This window comes from Gnatocerus cornutus, chromosome 2 (assembly GCF_029298725.1).
Source record: "Gnatocerus cornutus isolate USDA-ARS CGAHR chromosome 2, icGnaCorn1.1, whole genome shotgun sequence".
NCBI classification, from domain to species: domain Eukaryota; kingdom Metazoa; phylum Arthropoda; class Insecta; order Coleoptera; family Tenebrionidae; genus Gnatocerus; species Gnatocerus cornutus.
The window spans coordinates 3,033,219-3,054,405 of NC_142234.1; the positions used below are offsets into that span (position 1 = coordinate 3,033,219).

At 32.6% G+C, this 21,187-nt stretch overlaps 2 protein-coding genes across 3 annotated transcripts; both read left to right on the forward strand.

The window, feature by feature from the left end:
* Positions 1-56: 56 nt before the first annotated feature.
* Positions 57-13,731, forward strand: LOC148178166 (uncharacterized). 2 transcript variants are annotated; one of them, XM_088031274.1, is made up of 10 exons: positions 57-212; positions 272-392; positions 4,204-4,873; positions 4,924-5,026; positions 5,352-5,511; positions 5,558-5,814; positions 9,489-9,931; positions 11,605-11,861; positions 13,350-13,459; positions 13,520-13,731. In XM_088031274.1, the coding sequence occupies exons 2-10, from the start codon at positions 300-302 to the stop codon at positions 13,659-13,661; spliced, it is 2,235 nt and encodes a 744-aa protein (XP_087887400.1). In that variant the 5' UTR covers positions 57-212; positions 272-299; the 3' UTR covers positions 13,662-13,731. The 2 variants fall into 2 exon arrangements, with proteins under 2 accessions (XP_087887400.1, XP_087887401.1); XM_088031275.1 differs by having other exon boundaries at positions 57-392; positions 4,204-4,867.
* Positions 13,732-13,833: 102 nt separating this feature from the next.
* On the forward strand, positions 13,834-19,068 carry LOC148178167 (caspase-1-like). Its single transcript, XM_088031276.1, has 4 exons — positions 13,834-14,287; positions 14,336-14,529; positions 18,286-18,409; positions 18,484-19,068. The coding sequence occupies exons 1-4, from the start codon at positions 14,014-14,016 to the stop codon at positions 18,972-18,974; spliced, it is 1,083 nt and encodes a 360-aa protein (XP_087887402.1). The 5' UTR covers positions 13,834-14,013; the 3' UTR covers positions 18,975-19,068.
* The last annotated feature ends 2,119 nt before the right edge of the window (positions 19,069-21,187 follow it).

Genomic DNA, 21,187 nt, shown 5'->3' on the forward strand with positions numbered 1-21,187 from the left:
TGTTTTACTTGGTTGTGGATAGATGGCGCTGTCCGTGAAGCAGGAGCACCAATCTGGTTAAAAGTCCCTAATTTTGTTGGCGTTATCGTCTGACTAACGCATGAATAGTGCCGCGAAGAGCCGATTTTCAATTTTTTATTCTTGTTTTATCTTTATTCCTAAAATGAGTTTCTTTCGCAATCCAAAGAAACGAAGTGTCTTTGGTTTTTCATGTTAGTTTATCAAGAATTTATACGTTGGTGCGTGAAAGTGTGTCAAACCTGTGTTTTAGATATTTGCGAAAATTAATTTTTCTTCAAATGGAAATGGAAACCGAACTTGCTAAGCTTTATGAGGTGACACAGTTCTATAAGGAAGGCATGATTCAACATCTAAATACAATTGAAGAAAAGGTAAGTTGACAATTTGTACATAACCTCAATTTTCGTTACTCTTTGTGAAAGTGGTTGGGGACACGGAATTGTCTCAATGTGAATTCAATTTTACTGTCATTGTGACTTTTCAAGAAGTCACATTGATTTTGACGTCATTCTAACTTGTTCTCTTTCAAAACTCAATAAATCCAACTTTGACCGAAATTGGGTTTCTCTTTGACAGATCTTCACGAATTTGCACCTATTTCGTAAAAAAGTTACTCAATCCCACTCAAGTCATTACGAGGATGGCGATTTCCTTTAAAACTTCATAAATCCCATTTAACTTCATTCTCATTAGATGGCTGTGCTTAATTTTTTATGAAACATCATGAATTAATCAAAAGCGCAATGATATTGTGCATTGGTACAAGAAGTTGTCAACTAATTTTTTTCCAACTTTAGAAAAAGATTGAAAAATTGAAATACCCAAGGGAAATTATTTGTGTACCAAGGCCAAAAGTGTTTCTTTTTTGACCGAGCCTTTTTTTTAATGGCCGAGGCGATAGCCGAAATAGAAAGAAGGCGAGGGCGAAATGGCACTTTTTTGTCATGATACACACAAGATTTTTTAGGCGACATCAATAAATTTACAAGTTAAATAATTTTTATTTATGAGTTATTGATCTAACCATTTATAACAACTGAATAATTGTAAATATTTATAAATCCTTTAGAACAGTTTATATTTTCTTTATTTACATTTGCAATTTCGGCATATCTTCACAATTTGAATAAATTAGGTTTGATGTGCTTATTGATGTTGTTGCAGCAGCACCTAGACATGTTCATTTGCAATAATTCAACATGTCTTTGTTGCACTTTGCAGCAGTTTGTCGATTTGATTTTACCCAAATAATTATAAAATTGGGGGTTATGTCGGTATCTTGATGTAATATGCAAAACTATGGATAGATGGCGCCACTAGAGATCGGCCAAAAATGTTTGCGGCCAGAAAAGACTTAATTTTAGGCAGCTTTTGAGACCTAAAAATATCATTTTTAGTTTTAAGTCGCCTAAAAAAACCAACCCTTGAACGACATAAAGCAAGGATTTCATAATAAACGAAAATGTTTTAGTTGCTCAAAAGTATCAAAAATATTATTAAGTATTCGAATTTGACGTATAATCGTAGATTAAAGCTTTAGTCTTGATCTGATTTAGTGTAATTAATAGTACATTTTTCTACCTATTTTCCAGAACATTATCGTATTTGTTGACTTTTCCAGCAAAGATTTTACAATTTTTCTTATGCACACTTCCATAGTTTACTGTCTTCCACAGCTTTGCCGAAAGATTGAGGACTTTTTTATGAGAAAATATTACTTCTTTTTTGTTTTCTTTAGCTTCTATCGACATTCTGTTACGTTGGGATGATTTTTGTTTGTTTAATTTTATAAAATGTCGAATTTTTGAGAAAAAAACTCGGCTCTTTCATTACTTTTTCTTTAAGCGTTCTTTTCAATGCACAACTTTGTCTCACCCATTTACTTTGATATGTTGGCAATAACGACGCACTGCTTCACGAACTTCCATGCCCATATGATAATATGAATGAAAAAGAATCATGTAAAATCCTTGAACTTAAAAGTGTTTTTAAAAAATATAAAATTATGATAACGGACGTGACAAATTTAGAAAATTCAAATGGTTTTTTTGTTATTTCATACAAGGTGTTTATTAATGTTTCTAGCATCAAGGGTGGGAGGAAATGTCAAATAAATTTGCCGCTCGTTACTAATATGGGTTTAGATTTTTCAACTGACATTTGTAGTTAACCTCATTCATTGAACAAAGTTAGTTTTGAAAACAAACTGTTCAAGTTGTGGTTTAAAGCCTGAAAATCTAAAATTTTGACACAAAACCGTAACTGAAAAGTCGTAGACGTAAAGTGACAGTTGAAATAATTGTGAACACTATGAGAACAAAGCGGCAAAATAGCGCATGACAGAAATTCCAAAGCCCCCCTTGATGCTAGAAACATTTATAAACACCTTGTATTTCATCTATAAGTTATTTAATTTTTAAAAAGAAACTATAATACATAAATATTTACATTAAATAAAGGAAATATAACATCAAGTTTTCTTAATCAGAAACAACGTAGCTTTATATCTATTCAAAATTTCACTTATTTTGAAAAATATAGAAATGCCTGAAAATTAAGAATATAAAAATTTTATTCTAAACCACTTAACAAAGATATGAACTTGTTTTTATTTTAATTGCAAAATTAACGCAAAATCGACTTTTTCTTATTTAGCATAGAATAGTAACCGTCACAAAAATATAGGTCAATTAAATAGTATCTTATGTATCAAGTTTTATAAATCCTTTTAGGCACGAGCGGAGCGAGTAATTTATAAACGAGTTACATACTATATTTTTTCTACGACCTCAAATTGCTACTATACTAAATATTGAAACTAAAATATGAAATACCAACTTTATTATGCGACGTGTTTAAAATGATGGCGACTTAAAACGGTAAGATGTGAAAATTTTGAATAAAATTATTAATTTATATTTCTCAAATATTTGCGATATTTATCCGTTTGAATTTGGATTTTACTTTTTATTCTTGTCACAGTTTTTAGACGATACTTCGTTAGTCTCTTCATTATTTGAAATTTATTAAATTTATCTTTGACAGTGGAGAGATGCAAATCTAAATGTTTATAAATGTTTCTAGCATCAAGGGTGGCTATGAAATGTCAAATAATTTGCCGCTCGTTACTAATATGGGTTTAGATTTTTCAACTGACATTTGTAGTTAACCTCAATCATTGAACAAAGTTAGTTTTGAAAACAAACTGTTCAAGTCGTGGTACTTGAAGCCTGAAAATCTAAAATTTTGACACAAAACCGTAGACGTAAAGTGACATTTGAAATAGTTGTGAACATAGTTATATTCGCTATAAAAACAAAGCGGCAAAATAGCGCATGACAGAAATTCCAAAGCTGCCCTTGATGCTAGAAACATTTATAAACACCTTGTATTTCATCTATAAGTTATTTAATTTTTGAAAAGAAACTATAATACATAAATATGTATATTAAATAAAGGAAATATGACATCAAATTTTCTTAATCAGAAACAACGTAGCTTAATATCTATTCAAAATTTCACTTATTTTGAAAAATATAGAAATGCCTGAAAATTAAGAACATAAAAATTTTATTCTAAACCACTTAACAAAGATATGAACTTGTTTTCATTTTAATAGCAAAATTAACGCAAAATCGACTTTTTCTTATTTAACATAGAATAGTAACCGTCACAAAAATATAGGTCAATTTAATAGTATATTATGTAGCAAGCTTTATAAACGTCCCTTTAGTCACGAGTGCATTTAGGCACGAGCGGAGCGAGTAGTTTATAAACGTGTTACATACTATATTTTTTCTACGACCTCAAATTGCTACTATACTAAATATTGACACTAAAATATGAAAAACCAACTTTATTATACGATGTGTTTAAAATGATGGCGACTTAAAACGGCAATTTAAATACAGTCGTAGAAAAACAAATTTAAGTTATTTAAATAATAATTTTAAATAAAATTATTAATTTATATTTCTTAAATATTTGCGATATTTATCCGTTTGAATTTGGATTTTACTTTTTATTCTTGTCACAGTTTTTAGACGATACTTCGTTAGTCTCTTCATTATTTGAAATTTATTAAATTTATCTTTGACAGTGGAGAGATGTAAATCTTAATTTGAATGTGTATTTTCAATTTTCTTGTTTTATTTACATTGACTTAGTTTTTGAACTTTGTAGGTGTCAGATGCTGTCAAAGCCTTCGGCAATGCTCAAACTATGCTTGCCATTACACAAAAGCATAAAATTTCGGAGGAAATCATGGAAGTGTTGCAGAATTTTGTGAAAATGTTCCACACCTGTGAGAAGTTAAATGAACAATTCAACTTAAAAAAAATGGAATTGGATAGTTTCAGTCATACAGAAAGAAAACGACACAACTCCAACCCGTTTATTGCCGACGAAGCTTCCACACTAGAAGTTGACGTGAAGACAGCAATTATCGACGTATCAAAACTTCTCAACACAACTGATCTTCCAGCAACTGAAAACAATGAAAATTTTGCAAAAGCAACAGTTGACCCGTTTTCGGAACACAATGAAGTTGAATCACCTCATTCAGAAACTGTTGAAATACAGAAAATTGAAGATCGTGTCGGAAAAGACAATGAAATCGAGATAAAGACTGAGAGGTTTTCTCCAAACCCATTTGAAGACGAAAACTATCTGAACATACCTCGCAACCCTTCGGAAAATCCTGGAATAATCCGTTGTTATGATCGGAGGGAAGAAGCTATCAAACTTATTGAAAATCCAAAGGTCAAAAAGGTGTTGAGGTGGAATTTAGCTCCCGCACCTGTGAAACTAGTCCCAAAAAATGAAAAAGCAAAAGACAGATGTCGAGGTATAGGTGGTATAATTTATTAAATTTTATATGTAGTTTTATGATTTTTTTTTTAGTTATTCCTGACGCTCCTTTGCAACTGGGCCAAAATTGCGTTATTTGTCACATCGAGTCGCCTTCGGAGTTTTACGTACGACTTGATCAAAACCTTTTTGAAAAGTAAGAAAAGCACCTAAACTACAAGGTGTTTATAAATGTTTCTAGCATCAAGGGTCAAATAAATTTGCCGCTCGTTACAAATGTGGGTTTAGCTTTTTCAACAGACATTTGTAGTTAACCTCAATCATTGAACAAAAGTTAGTTTTGAAAACAAACTGTTCAAGTCGTGGTACTTGAAGCCTGAAAATCTAAAAGTCGTAGACGTAAGTGACATTTGAAATAATTGTGAACATAGTTAGATTCACTATGAAAACAAAGCGGCAACTCCAAAGCCCCCCTTGATGCTAGAAACACCTTGTACTGCATAACGAGTATGAATTTGTAGCTTCGAAACTCGTTTTAATGAAGACATGAATAATCAACATCAATACGTTATCAATAAATTTAAGACAAAAACAGAAGCGAGAGATCATCTGGGTAATTTCTGTATTGGTTTTCTCCCCGAAAAACACAAGTGGTACCGATTAGAAGTTTTAGATTGGATTGTGAGTAATGATTTTTGATGCAGTTGGCAATAGTTGCATGTTGCAGATGGGGGATGTGGAAACCATTTTCGTTCAACTTGTTGACTATGGAGAAAAGTTGTATTGGACTTTCAAGTGTCTAAAGTTCATTAATGGAATATACGAACTTTTTTCAAAACTTGCAATCAGGTGTCATCTGGCCGGTGTTTACTCGCCCGGTGTCGACAAGTCAAAATGGCCGGAGCGGAGTCTTCAGTTTTTTAATCAGTTGTGCGAAATATCTCAAAAAACGCAATTTGTAGTCATTTTCGTGCAGTTCGATGGGTAAGTGTTTGAAAACATCAGATAAACAGATATTATAGTCCCTTTTTTTTTATTAAAAGTCGCAACAGTCTTCCTTCACATTACAGTTTTTGAATAAATGAGGACTTTTAAAAACAAAAAAGGGGCCTTACTAGTAGTTTTATATACATACAAGGTGTTTATAAATATTTCTAGCATCAAGGGTGGCTCTGAAATTTCTTTCGTGCACTATTTACGCCCTAGGGCATTAAGGTGTCATAGCAACCTCACAACAAACAGCGACTGGCTACGAATCGACTTACTTTCATTGCCCGCCAGATTCAAATTGCAGTTAAACTTCATTATCATCAAACAGTCAAATTCAAAAGGTACCTGAATAAATAAATTGGTTGTAATGTTTTGAGGCTGTAACACATTCATGCTTTGCAGTTCGCATGCTCCACTGTGCGCGCGTGTTTTTTTGAGGTTATGTCAAATGAGTTATCCATGTTGTGAATTTTTCGTATTCTTTATCGTATAAATCTTTAGGTTTTGTTGGCAATAAACTTTCAGTGGCTTTTGCAGCGTTTTCAACAATTTTAGATGGAATTTTACCGGCCATCTTCATTCGCTTTCAACTGTTTTGCAAAGAGTTCTAAGATTAATTTCATTGACATGACACTAGATTATTTTAATAACAATAATAAAAATAATGCTAATAATATAGTTCCTAGTAATTAACGATTTAACTAATGATTAATAAATTATAAATCAACTGCAATAGTATTTTGTGGTTTCAATTATCGCAAATAAACAGTGTAGAAATCAGAAATTGTATAAAAAGCCATTAGAAATTAAAATGATTAAATCTTTAAACTAACACAAAACGACATGTGAAGTATTTTTTATAAAGTCTTTATGTAAATTCAAGAACAGAAATTTGTATTTGTGGAGAAATTATTTATTTCTGAAAAATCAAAATTTATTGGTAAGACAAAACCATGTACCACGGGCATAACTTGATGTTTATGTATCTCGGGCCGAAAGCCCTCGACCTTGTAATCTAGTTGCCCTCGAACATAAACATCCACATTATGCCCTTAATACATAAATAACTAATAATGATACTTACGTCAATGACATTTCAGTTACCGTTTTGTGTCCAAGTTTTTGATTTTCAGGTTTTAAACCACAACTAGAACAGTTTATTTCTCAAAACCTACTTTACTCCATGTTTGAGGTTAACTGCAAATGTCAATTTAAAAATCGAAACCAACATTTGTAATAAGCGGGTAATTTTGTTGACATTTCATAGCCACGCTTGATATTAGAAACATTTATAAACACTTTGTACAATGTACCACTTTTAGTGGTAAATTTTGATGAATTCTTTAGTAAGCCTTTAAAAAATATCAAACTTAAGAGATGAGCTTTTTAATATCAAAACTTAAAATTTTTAAATTATATTTTTTGTAAATCCAGCGAACTTTTTTAAAGCAATTTGGGAAAATTGTATTAAGGAAACTTTCTTTCTTATATTCAAGAAATCGTTAGAATAGTTGATTGTATTGTTATTTATTTTAGTAATTTCGATTGACAAGTTTGATTAACATTCGCACTTTTAATTGCCAAAATCTTGCGATTTTGTTTTGTTTTTCATAAGAGGATAAAATGTTGAATGTGATGAATTAATGTGAATAAAAAAGTCATAAGTTAAAGGAAACAAACAAAAATATGAAACTTTATTGTTGGCACATATTAAAAAAAAATAAAACAGAAATTAAAAAAAGTAAAGATGAATAAAAAACTCAAGTTAAAAACAATCGTGGCATCTTGGTGAAAATTTACAAATTGATTTTCTCAAATATTTACTGCATATTTAAAGGGGTAGAAAAATAACGAAATTATTGTGTTGAAAAAAATTTACATTTGCACAGTTGTCCTAATAAAAATTTCTAAATATTTTCCGTTTTGGTCTAAATTTTTCTAAATCGGTTCTCTTAATAAGACAGTCAAGACCTATAAACTCCACAAATTTAGTTATAGTGTTATTAAAAATGAAGAACTTACAGGTCATTAAAAATTTTTGGTCAAAACAAAAATTTTTCTTGGCTCCTCGAAATCAAAATTTCTAAAAATTCTCTTTTTTGGTCTAAATTTTTCTAATTCGACACTCTTAATAAGACAGTCGAGAGTGATAATTTCCACAAATGTGGTTAAAATCGCATCAAAAATAAAGAAATTACAAAATCTTAAAAAAAATTGGTGCCATTTTTTTGGTCTTTCAACAAAAATTTCTAAAAATTCGACTTTTTGATCTAAATTTTTGCAAATTAGTGATATTACTAAAACAAACAAAAGAATAAACATGCATGAAATTCGTTTCTGTCGCAGTAAAAATAACGAAATTACAGTGTTGAAGAAAATTGACATTTTCACAGTTGTCCAAATAAAAATTTCTAAATATTCTCCGTTTTGGTCTAAATTTTTCTAAATCGGTACTCTTAATAAGACAGTCAAGACCTATAAACTCCACAAATTTGGTTATAGTGGCATTAAAAATCAAGAACTTACAGATCGTTAAAAATTTTTGGTCAAAACAAAAATTTTTCTTGGCTCATCGAAATTTCTAAAAATTCTCTTTTTTGGTGTAAATTATTCTAATTCGACACTCTTAATAAGACAGTCGAGAGTGATAATTTCCACAAATGTGGTTAAAATCGCATAAAAAATAAAGAAATTACAAAATCTTAAAAAAATTGGTGGCATTTTTTTGGTCTTACAACAAAAATTTCTAAAATCGACTTTTTGATCTAAATTTTTGCAAATTAGAGATATTACTAATATAATACAAACAAAAGAATAAACATGCATGAAATTTGTTTCTGTCGCAGTAAAATAACGAAATTACAGTGTTGAAGAAAATTGACATTTTCACAGTTGTCCAAATAAAAATTTCTAAATATTCTCCGTTTTGGTCTAAATTTTTCTAAATTGGTAGTCTTAATAAGACAGTCTAGACTTATAAACTCCACAAATTTGTTATAGTGTTATAGTGGCATTAAAAATGAAGAACTTACAGGTCGTTAAAAATTTTTGGTCAAAACACAAAAATTTTTCTTTGCTCCTCGAAATCAAAATTTCTAGAAATTCTCTTTTTTGGTCTAAATTTTTCTAAATCGACACTCTTAATAAGGCAGCCGAGAGTGATAATCTCCACAAACATCGTTAAAATCGCATAAAATATAAAAAAAATTACAGGATCTTAAAAAAAATGGTGGAATTTTTTTGGTCATACAACGAAAATTTTAATGAAATGTTCTAACATGATGTGGTATTTAGTTCCTTAGAGAAACCCAAAATCGTTTGTTTTTCATCTTAATGGGGATTATTTTTCCGTCTTAAAAAAATGTAAAGAACAATAAAAATTATTTTAGTCATTTTTCCCAAAAATTGTAGATAAACCCTTATGCTTCTAAGGTACCGAAATATAAAAATATTGCCACGACTTCGCGCAGTTAGAGCTTTTTGTTTCATTTCACTACTCGCTTTTAACACGTCAAAGTAGAGAATAAAGCGGTTAAGATGAAAAAACAATATACAATATACTGTAAAGTAAAGTAGCGTTTACTCCACCTCGTTACGAACCTGCCCGGCCAAGAGCTCATGACTTTTGCTGTTCAGTGTACCATAATACATTTTTTTTTTAATTCTAGAACTTCCCATGCTGTGGAACTAAGAAAGTCTTCCGATCCCGACGGTGATTGTTTGGGAGAATTGCTAGTAAAAAACAAGTTTGCTCTTGAAGTTAAACCTTCGCCAAGTGAAGACTGCGTGTTTAGCGAAGAAGAGGATTTCGAAGAATACGACAATATCAATGAAGCCATAACAGGCTATGACGCTCAAGATGAAAGTAGAATTTGTCCTTTTGCGCAACGACCAAAGGGTTGCTTTAAAGGAGCAGCTTGTAAACTTGAACACAAGAAGCTTTCTGAAGACGGGATAACCACAGATAAGGTCTTAACTTTGGGTCAAACTACCAAAGAGTTAGAGCTTCCTCCAGTTGGAGAATATATAGAAATTCTCATAACGGGATATAAAAGAATGTGCCACTTTTACGCCAACATCTTGACTAATAGAACTGGCGATGGTCCTTTCAGTAAGTACGTGTTTATAAAAGTTTCTAGCATCAGGGGTGGCTATGAAATGTCAAAGAAATGTGCCGCTCGTTACTAATGTGGGTTTTGATTTGTCAACTGACATTTGTAGTTAACCTCAAATATGAAGGTTTGAGAAATAAACTGTTCTAGTTGTGGTTTAAAACCTGAAAATCAAAAATCAAAACTTGGACACAAAACCGTAACTAAAACGTCATTGAAGTAAGTAACAGTATAAATAATTTTCAAGATAGTTATATTCACTATGAAAACAAAGCGGCAAATTAGTGCACGACAGGAATTCAAGAGCCATCCTTGATGCTAGAAACATTTATAAACACCTTGTACTAATAAATTATTTAATTCTTCAAGGTTATGGAATTTAGATTTTTTTAGATCCTTGAATTTCGTTAGTCTATAATTCACTTTAAATTCTTCTTAGATCTTCTAAATTTAAGAGATTTAGTAAATACATATGTAGATCTGTTAAAATTTTAGTTTCTCTACTGATTTTCTACATTTTTCTGTGCAAACTTATTATTGAAGTTTTTCCTCAAATTCTACCTAAATTCAGATAGGATTTTCAAGAGTTTCAATTTCTTTTAGATTTTTCTTGTATTGTCTTTAAAGTTGGTCTAATTCTCGTTAGATGCTGTAGATTTTTTTAGATTTTCCTCAAATATTGGTCAAATTTTCTTAATTCTCCTTCGATTTTATATTCATTTTCTCTTAGATCGCCTTGAGTCTGTGTAAATCCTTTGCATTCCTTTTAGATTTTTCATGCGTTTAGCATCAAGGGTGGCTCTGGAATTCCACTGGAATGCCGCCTTGTTTTCATTGTGAATATAACTATGTTAAAAATTATTTAAAATGTTACTTACGTCAACTATAGCTTATCCGGTGAGAGATTGGGATATTTCGACAGTTGACATATAGGTTGGTAGCAAATTATGCTACAAAATACACTAAAAACACTAAATTCCTACGCGAAATGGATTGACAGGGTTGTCAGTAACTGGGGTTATTTTGTTATTTTAAGTTTAGCGCGTTTGGTACACTTTTTATCGCGTAGATTTAGTGACTTTTCTGTCATTCAATCTCTCACCGTACAAACTATACGTTTCAGCTATAGTATATCCGGTGAGAGATTGGGAGATTTTGACAGTTGACATATAGGTTGGCAGCAAATTATGCTACAAAATACACTTAAAAACACTAAATTCCTACGCGAACTGAGTTGACAGGGTTGACAGTAAGTGGGCTTATTTTGTTATTTTAAATTTCGCGCGTACATTTAGTGACTTTTCGATCATTCAATTTCTCACTGTACAAACTATACATTCGATTTTCCCCTAATTTTCTCCCTAAGGAATTGAAAGCCTGCATTACACCCAAAAATTTGCGAAAATTTACACATGAGAGTCAGTTTTGAGAAATAAACTGTCACCTGTGGTTTAAAACCTGAAAATGAAAAACTTGGAAACAAAATCGTAACTGAAACGTCATTGACGTAAGTAACATTATAAATAATTTTCAAGATAGTTATATTCACCATGAAAACAAAGCGGCAAAATAGTGTACGACAGGAATTCCAAAGCCAGGCTTGATGCTACAAACGTTTATAAACACCTTGTAGAATGAATTTATGACTGTAAATTCACGGAAACTATTTTAGATGACGTTTTACAACGGCTTATGGAAGTAATGAAAACGCATAACGTTGTGCAGACATATGAGACTTTTAAAACGTATCCAGGACGTGGCGAATTGGTTTTAGCACATCATGAATGCGAATGGCACAGAGGAAAGTGTGTGGGATATAGCAGCAATGAAGAAATTGAAGTTTTCCTTGTTGACTTGGGTCGTTGCGTCCAAAAAAAGTTGAAAGACCTTAGGCAAATGAAAGAGGATTTTTTACATGTACCGTTTCAAGTAAGTTTTGAAAAGTGATTAACGTATACAGGGTGTCCCAGAACTCGTTAGAGAAAAGGCGTGTGAAGGCAACAATTCTGAACCAAAATTTCAAAACTAGCATATTATTATATGAGCAATAATGGCTCATTTTACGTTGGAAAATGTTATCAAAAGCCCAAAATTCGATGAAAATTTTTCATTTTTTTATTTTTGGCCATAGTTTGTAAACTATTTGTCCGATCGATCTCAAATTTGGCCAGTAGGTAGATTTCGAGCTCCTCTTTCGACTGATGTATAATTCAAAGCTATTTAACGTCGTTTTCATTTTGAAAACATTGATTGAAAATCACCCTAAAATGACGTCTAAAACAGTTTTTGACCAATGCCTCATTTATTTATTAAGCAAACTCAACAAATCTGGGCTCATTTTACGCAGAATGTCACGCTGAATCCAAAAACATGAGAATTTTTAATTTTTGTCAACAACTAACTGAGTTATGGTCGTTTGAATTTTTGGGTTGTCGCCAGAGGGCCAAATTTTTGAAGGGTCGAAACAATTCGTGCTCGATATTTTGGAAACTATTTCAGATATTGAGATGCGGTTTACACCATCGTTTTTCTCGCGATTTTTTACATAAGAAATAGTTTTTAATTTTTACAGACGAAATTTGCAAATTTTCGCAAAAATTCATGATTAAAACTACGCCAAACTTCTAATATCGACATGTCGCTTATTTTTTTCGAGTAAACTTAAGTTATTATACATCAGTGTACGCAGAATTTTCCGCAGATTCCAAATCTGGGATTTAAATTCAGATGCGACAACAAATAAATGAGTTATGGCCGATCAAAGTTTCGGAAAGTTGATTTTCATTTTTCCTCATTTTTTCTAATTTTTAAAGTTAAATATCTCGGAAACTATTTGAGATATTGCGATGCGGTTTGCGCCATTTTTTTTCTCGGCTCATTTTACGTTGGAAAATGTTATCAAAAGCCCAAAATTCGATAGTCGATTTTTCATTTTTTTTATTTTTGGCCATAACTCGAAATCTAGCAACGACCCAAGGCTTTTTTATTGGTTTAGTGCACCAGTGAATTATAAAAATCCCCACCTATGATTGGCTGAAGGTCGTGAACTATGAATTCATTATTCACATGCTTGAAATATAGGTAACATTATTAATCGACAAAGTTGAAATAATGGAAAAAGGAACAAAAAAATTCTACCTCAAAAAATAATCGAGTTAAGACGAAAAAACGGCAACCAATCCCAGAGCTGAACAGAATTTGAAAATCGGTAACTATGGATACATACCATCGGCCATTGGTCAGACTCTCGTTGTCTAGGAAATTGGGATAGCCTTTTACTCCACCTCTAGGATAAGCGTTCGGGATTGGTTGTTAATTTTTTATCGTTTAAGCAATTTTTGTTTTTAAATTTACCATCTATATTGCTCTCTGGGTCATGAGTTCTGGGACACCTGTATGTTAATATGCTGGTTTTAGGCTGTTGAATGTATACTAGACGATTGGCAAGATACGAATGACGACAATTCGTCGAAAAGCGATTTGTTCAATGACTTAATGTTAATGAAAGTGTTTAAAGCATATGTTAAGTAAGTAACAAAAATACGTCTTAGTTTTAACATTGCTGATACAAGCTATTGATATTTTAGAAACTCATCTGAACCGCTCAGGTTGCTGCTTTGGGATAATGACGATATAAATATGGGTCATGTTCTAGAACAATGGGATTTAGCGGAAAAACGAAATAACAATCTGTATCCTGATGAAAACTCTATTTTTACTTGCATTTAGGATTTTTTCTTGTTTCTTATTTTCCATGATGATTACGTTTTAATTTGAAATAAAAAAAATAATTGAGTCATACTGACCCTTACACTTAACGTCGCGTCTTTCTGTGCAAACTCATACTGGTCGATTGGTTGGCTGAGTTCATGCAGAAAACTTTTTTCTGTGTTCTCTAGTGCTTTATTTGTATATTTTTTTAAATTTCTATCATCAATACTAACTTATAGTCGTCTATATTATCGGGTATCAGTTGAAATTTTCATTTTTAGCAGAATTAATCTTATCTAGCTTCTTATCTCTTGTTAACCTCGCTTGATTTCGATAGTTTCTTTATTCCATTGTGTGAAAAGTGAGCAAAATGGAAACTGACGCACAAGGAATACGGAAAAAGTCATTCTACACTGAAGAAGAAGACATTGACGTCAAACCATCTCCAGAATTGATTCCGGACGAATATGAACACATGCATCATGACGTACTGTTTCATATTTTTCGAAATATCGCACCTCCAGAAGTGGAGTTTTCGGAATGTTTATTGGAGACTTTCAAAAACATTGGTTATGGTGTTGACATTAAGAAGAATCTGCATCCACTTGCTACAATCAGTCAATTTAAGGAGGATCTAAAAGCCAGTATGTAGAAAATGTGATGTAAATAGTCGTTGACTCAAGATTTTGTAGTTAAAAATGAGGCCCAAAGTAAAAGCGCGTTGATCTTAGTATTTTTTGGCTATTTTGGAAAAGATGATGGGACTTTGTTCATGTTAGATGAACCTAAAGAAAGTTCCAGTTTCCAGGTTAAAAACGTATGGAACATGTTTTCTTCAAACAATTGTCCTGAATTGAAGTATAAACCGAAGATCTTCATTTTTTGTGTGAGTAATAATTCACTAGTCGACATATTTTGGGCGGAATTTAAACTGGAGCAGTGGACAATCATTTCTAACGTAGAATTGCTGAAGCGCGTTTTGCTCCATTTTTGAGTACTCCTCAAATCGTCGTTTAGCATAAAAAAAAGCGGATTTCTCTAAGAATTTTGATGATTTCGTGCAGATTTCTGCTGTTTTCTTGCAATTCAGCCGTTAAATCTTGATGAAAATTGATGGTTTTGTAGATTTCGAGCTCTTCTTTGCGAATACAAGCCAGAAAACGGCGAAAATCAGCGAGAAATCGTCGTTTAGCATAAAAATAAGCGGATTTCTTCAATAATTTTGATGATTTCGTGCAGATTTCTGCTATTTTCTTGCAACTCAGCCGTTGAATCTTGATGAAAATTGATGGTTTTGTAGATTTCGATCTTTTCTTTGCGAATCCAAGCCAGAAAACGGCGAAAATCAGCGAGAAATCGTCGTTTAACATCAAAATAAGCGGATTTCTCAAAGAATTTGGATGATTTCGTGCAGATTTCTGCTGTTTTCTTGCAATTCAGGCGTTGAATCTTGATGAAAATTGATGGTTTTATAGATTTCGAGCTCTTCTTTGCGAATACAAGCCAGAAAACGCCGAAAATCCGCCAAAATCGTCGTTTAGCATTAAAATAAGCGGATTTTCCGAAGAATTTTGCTGATTTCGTCCAGATTTCTGCTGTTTTCTTGCAATTCAGCCGTTGAATCTTGATGAAAATTGATGGTTTTGTAGATTTCGAGCTTTTCTTTTGCAAATCCAAGCCAGAAAACGGCGAAAATCAGCGAGAAATCGTCGTTTAGCATCAAAATAAGCGGATTTCTCAAAGAATTTTGATGATTTCGTGCAAATTTCTGCTGTTTTCTTGCAATTCAGCCGTTGATTGTTAATAAAAATTGGTGATTTTGTAGATTTCAAGCTCTTCTTTGCGAATCCAAGCCAGAAAACGGCGAAAATCTGCGAGAAATTGTCGTTTGCATCGAAATAAGCTGATTTCTCTAAGAATTTTGATAATTTCGTGCAGATTTCTGCTATTTTCTTGCAATTCAGCCGTTAAATCTTGATGAAAATTGATGGTTTTGTAGATTTCGAGCTCTTCTTTGCGAATTCAAGCCAGAAAACGGCGAAAATCAGCGAGAAATCGTCGTTTAGAATAAAAATAAGCGGATTTCTTCAAGAATTTTGATGATTTCGTGCAGATTTCTGCTAATTTCTTGCAATTCAGCCGTTGAATCTTGATGAAAATTGATGGTTTTGTAGATTTCTAGCTTTTCTTTGCGAATCCAAGCCAGAAAACGGCGAAAATCAGCGAGAAATCGTTGTTTAACATCAAAATAAGCGGATTTTCAGAAGAATTTTGATGATTTCGTCCAGATTTCTGCTGTTTTCTTGCAATTCAGCCGTTGAATCTTGATGAAAATTGATGGTTTTGTAGATTTCGAGCTTTTCTTTGCAAATCCAAGCCAGAAAACGGCGAAAATCAGCGAGAAATCGTCGTTTAGCATCAAAATAAGCGGATTTCTCAAAGAATTTTGATGATTTCGTGCAAATTTCTGCTGTTTTCTTGCAATTCAGCCGTTGATTGTTAATAAAAATTGGTGATTTTGTAGATTTCAAGCTCTTCTTTGCGAATCCAAGCCAGAAAACGGCGAAAATCTGCGAGAAATTGTCGTTTGCATCGAAATAAGCTGATTTCTCTAAGAATTTTGATAATTTCGTGCAGATTTCTGCTATTTTCTTGCAATTCAGCCGTTAAATCTTGATGAAAATTGATGGTTTTGTAGATTTCGAGCTCTTCTTTGCGAATTCAAGCCAGAAAACGGCAAAAATCAGCGAGAAATCGTCGTTTAGCATAAAAATAAGCGGATTTCTTCAAGAATTTTGATGATTTCGTGCAGATTTCTGCTGTTTTCTTGCAATTCAGCCGTTGAATCTTGATGAAAATTGATGGTTTTGTAGATTCCGAGCTTTTCTTTGCGAATCCAAGCCAGAAAACGGCGAAAATCAGCGAGAAATCGTCGTTTAACATCAAAATAAGCGGATTTCTCAAAGAATTTTGATGATTTTGTGCAGATTTCTGTCCTTTTCTTGCAATTCAGCCGTTGAATGTGAATAAAAATTGATGGTTTTGGAGATTTCGAGCTCTTTTTTGCAAATCCAAGCCAAAAAACGGCGAGAATCCGCCAAAATCGTCGTTTAGCATTAAAATAAGCGGATGTTTCTAAGAATTTTGATGATTTCGTGCAGATTTCTGCTGTTTTCTTGCAATTCAGCCGTTGAATCTTGATGAAAATTGATGGTTTTGTAGATTTCGAGCTTTTCTTTGCGAATTCAAGCCATAAAATGGCGAAAATCAGCGAGAAATTGTCGTTTAGCATCAAAATAAGCGGATTTCTCCAAGAATTTTGATGATTTCGTGCAGATTTCTGCTGTTTTCTAGCAATTCAGCCCTTGAATGTTAATAAAAATTGGTGGTTTTGGAGATTTCGAGCTCTTTTTTGCAAATCTAAGCCAGACAACAGCGAGAATCAGCCAAAATCGTCGTTTAGCATCAAAATAAGCGGATTTCACTAAGATTTTTTTTTTACTCGTTCACTTTTGGTTTTTTCTTAAGTTTTGTCTAACAACTTGCAACATCATAAAACTTTATAATACACTATAGGAAAGGTAATTAAATTAAGCATCCCAACGAACCGCAGAAGTCGTCGTAGTTTTTGCCAAGATAATTAAGAAAAACTGATGAAAATATCGAAAAACGAACGGTTGTAAAAAACTTGATACTTTTTAGCGAGAACTACTAAATGGAACATAGACAAAAAATATTATGCAATATTGTTGTTGGTTGTTGTTGGTCGGGCTTTTTTATTACTACTATTTGCAGACGTTTTCATAACAATCTGGATCATTTTTTTGCCTTATATTTATAAATTTTTCGTAAAACTAATGATACTTTTTCATCACTTACTGCCACTAGTTTGTCCGGAAAAAAGTTCAAATGGAGATACAAAAAGAAAATTTTCAGTGAAATCCACCTCATTTTGTGCTAACTTTCTAACAAATTGGCGAATATTTGTCTTTTCCAAAAAAGTCCTTTTCACCCTTTCATTTTTTGATCCATTGGCATACCAAGTTTTCTAAAATGTAGGGGAGTATTATTCTGTGCTGCGTTACCATTAAAGTTATTTAAAAATTCAATTTTCAAGCAAGGGCATTGTTTATTTTGAAATAGCCAAAAATAAAAAAAGTTTTTGTTTTTTGTTTGGACCTTTTTACCAATTAGAAATAGCAAAGCATTTGTCAGCGCGTGAAAAAGGCAAGATCTTTTCAATAATTATGCATTAAATAAAATAGTTATTTGTGTACCAAGGCCAAAAAGTGTTTCTTTTTTGGCCGAGCGTTTTTTAATGGCCGAGGTGAGGGCAAAATGGCACTTTTTGGCCGTGATACACAAGATTTTTACATCATTAAATTTACAAGTTAATTGATTTTTATTTATGATTTATTGTTTTAATCATTTATAACAACTGAATAATATTTATGAATCCTTCAAAAAAGTTCACATTTTCTTTATTTATATTTGCTTTTAGGCCGCTTTTGAGGCCTAAAAATCCCATTTTCAGTTTAAGCCGCCTAAAAATATATATATAACATTTTTTTCGACAGTTTGTTGACTAGTGTTATTAATGAAATATTGTGTTCTTTGGTGGTGAATTGAATTATTTTGACAGACTTCTCCAAAACCAGTTGTCAAAATACAAACAGACTCTAAGCTCCATCGCAGTATGAACTATGATGATGTCTATGATTTCCCTGCAGAATCCGACATGTTGATTGTTTATAAAAAAATAAATGGTGAGTTTACACTTAGCAGTTGTCCTGCTTTTATGTCATTCTAAAACGATCGCCCTGTGTATTCGGAATTTTAGATCCGTGGTCCCCCAGCATGAACATTTTCGTTGACGAGCTTTGCGCAAACATCCTCAAATATAGCAAACAATATGATATCATAGATTTGGTCAGCTACATCCACAAGCAAAAAACCGTCCCACTGCTCATTTCCACATTGACTAGAAAATTTTATCTCACCCCTAACGCCGACAGGGAGCATTTGTTGTCCATTGCTGAGAATCGCAGCTTATTGGAGGAGACGCTGAAGAAAATTCAGGACGATGTCCAGAAGCTGCACGAAACCCAAAAAAAGAAAAAAATGTTTAGTTTCAGTTTTAGGAAAAAACCCGAAGATAAGCCAAAAATTGTAAAGAAGGAGAAAAGCGAAGTGAAAGTGCCCAGCACCTCTTATAGCCATCGAAGTCCACGTACCAGTTCTTCGTCGGTTCCAGAAAGACGGAGTCGACAGGCGTCAGAATCGGATTCTGCTGCTACTAAAAATAAACAAAAACCAAATTGGAAAATTTGAAAACTTGTAGTGCTAACAAATAATATCGATTTAATATCAACTAACACTTTGTACTTATCTAGTCTTGACAATAAAGTAGCAAAAGTTCGAAATATTTAAGATTCCAAAATGTTTCAAGTTGTTCTCAATAATGTTAAAATTTAACAGTTTTTGAAAAGGTTCTTCAGCGTCTAAACAACATAGAATACAGAAAACCTCTACAAGCAGAGGCGGATTAAGTTTACGGGCATAAGAAAATATTGGGTCTCTTAGGAAAGCTGATCCTCTTTGGAGGATTTTCGGTTATCTTTGAATTTTCTCTTTAGATTTTTTTTTAGTTTGTCTAAGTAGATTTACTTTTTTCTCTTGATTCTATTCGTTTTTCTTCAAATTTCCCATTGATTCTCTTTAGATTTTATAGATTATTCTGGTGTAATAAAAACTTTGTTGTTGAAAATAAGATTGTAAATGAATAACTTATAATAATAAATAAAAATAAATAAATAAATAAAAGTTTTAGCAATCTTGCGCAAGACGATAAGCTTCTATACCAAAGCTCATACTATCGGTCCACTCATTTAAAAGTTAAGTTGGCAGCAGCCCCTAGCGATTTTTATCAATAATAGTTGGCAGCAATAGCGTTTGACCTTGATCTAACTGTGGCATGTGCAAAAGCTAATCGTCTTGCGCAAGATTGCCAAATTTTGTTAAATCTACATTGAAATTTTTCATTAAATATTAATTAATACACTCAACTATGGCAACGTGTTAACCTCAAAAATCGCTACACTCAATTTTACCCTAGTTTTCTCCCTAAAGAATTGAAAGTCTAAAAACACTAAATTCCTACGCGAAATGGGTTGACAGGGTTGTCAGTAACTTGGGTTATTTTGTTATTTTAAATTTCGCGCGTATGGTACACTTTTTATCGCGTAGATTTAGTGACTTTTCTGTCATTCAAACTCTCACTGTATGAACTATTCAGTTGCTGCCAACAGTTACCGATAAAAACCACTAGAGACTGCTGCTAACTTAACTTTTTAATGAGTGGGCCGATAGTAATGATAGTAATGAGTTCTAGTATAGTTTATCCGGTGAGAAATTGGGGGATTTTGACAGTTGACATATAGGTTGGCACCAAATTATGTAACAAAAAAAAACACTAAATTCCTACGCGATCTAGGTTGACAGGGTCGACAGGAAGTGGGCTTATTTTGTTATTTTAAATTTAAATTTCGCGCGTCTGGTACACTTTTTATCGCGTAGATTTACTGACTTTTCTGTCATTCAATTTCTCACCGTACGAACTATAATGACATATCTATCAACTTAATAAATGACAGTAACTAGAGTCGCTAGCAGATTTATTTTGGACGTCAAATGCTAATAAGTCAAACTTGAAAATTCTAATTTCCTAAAATGTCAAAATTCCGGTAAAACATAGAGCACACTTAAATTTACAGTTGATGACAAAAACTACAAAAATTGTGTTAGACAAACGTCAAATTAGATTGAATTGTATAGTACACGGCGCGAGATTGAGACATTTTGACAGTTGACATACAGGTTGGCAGCAAATTATGCTACAAAATACTCTAAAAACCCTAAATTCCTACGCAAACTGGGTTGACAGTGGGCTTATTTTGTTATTTCAAATTTCGCGCGTAAATTTAGTGACTTTTCTGTCATTCAATCTCTCTCTGTACGAACTATAGTGACATATCTATCAACTTTATAAATGACAGTAACTAGAGTCGCTAGCGGATTTATTTTGGACGTCAAATGCTAATAAGTAAAACTTGAAAATTCTAATTTCCTAAAATGTCAAAATTCCGGTAAAACATAAAGCACACTTAAATTTACAGTTGATGACAAAAACTACAAAAATTTTGTTAGAATTGTATAGTACCCGGTGCGAGATTGAGACATTTTGACAGTTGACATTTAGGTTGGCAGCAAATTATGCTACAAAATACACTAAAAACACTAACTTCCTACGCGAACTGGATTGACAGGGTTGACAGTAAGTGGGCTTATTTTGTTATTTTAAATTTAAATTTCGCGCGTCTGGTACACTTTTTATCGCGTAGATTTAGTGACTTTTCTGTCATTCAATCTCTCACCGTACGAACTATCGCAAAAGCATTTGAGTTTGGCGCAATTGTGACATGCGTCAAGTCCGTTTTTTTATTAAAAAACCACCAACACCGCACTCTCCCACCACTTTACAACCG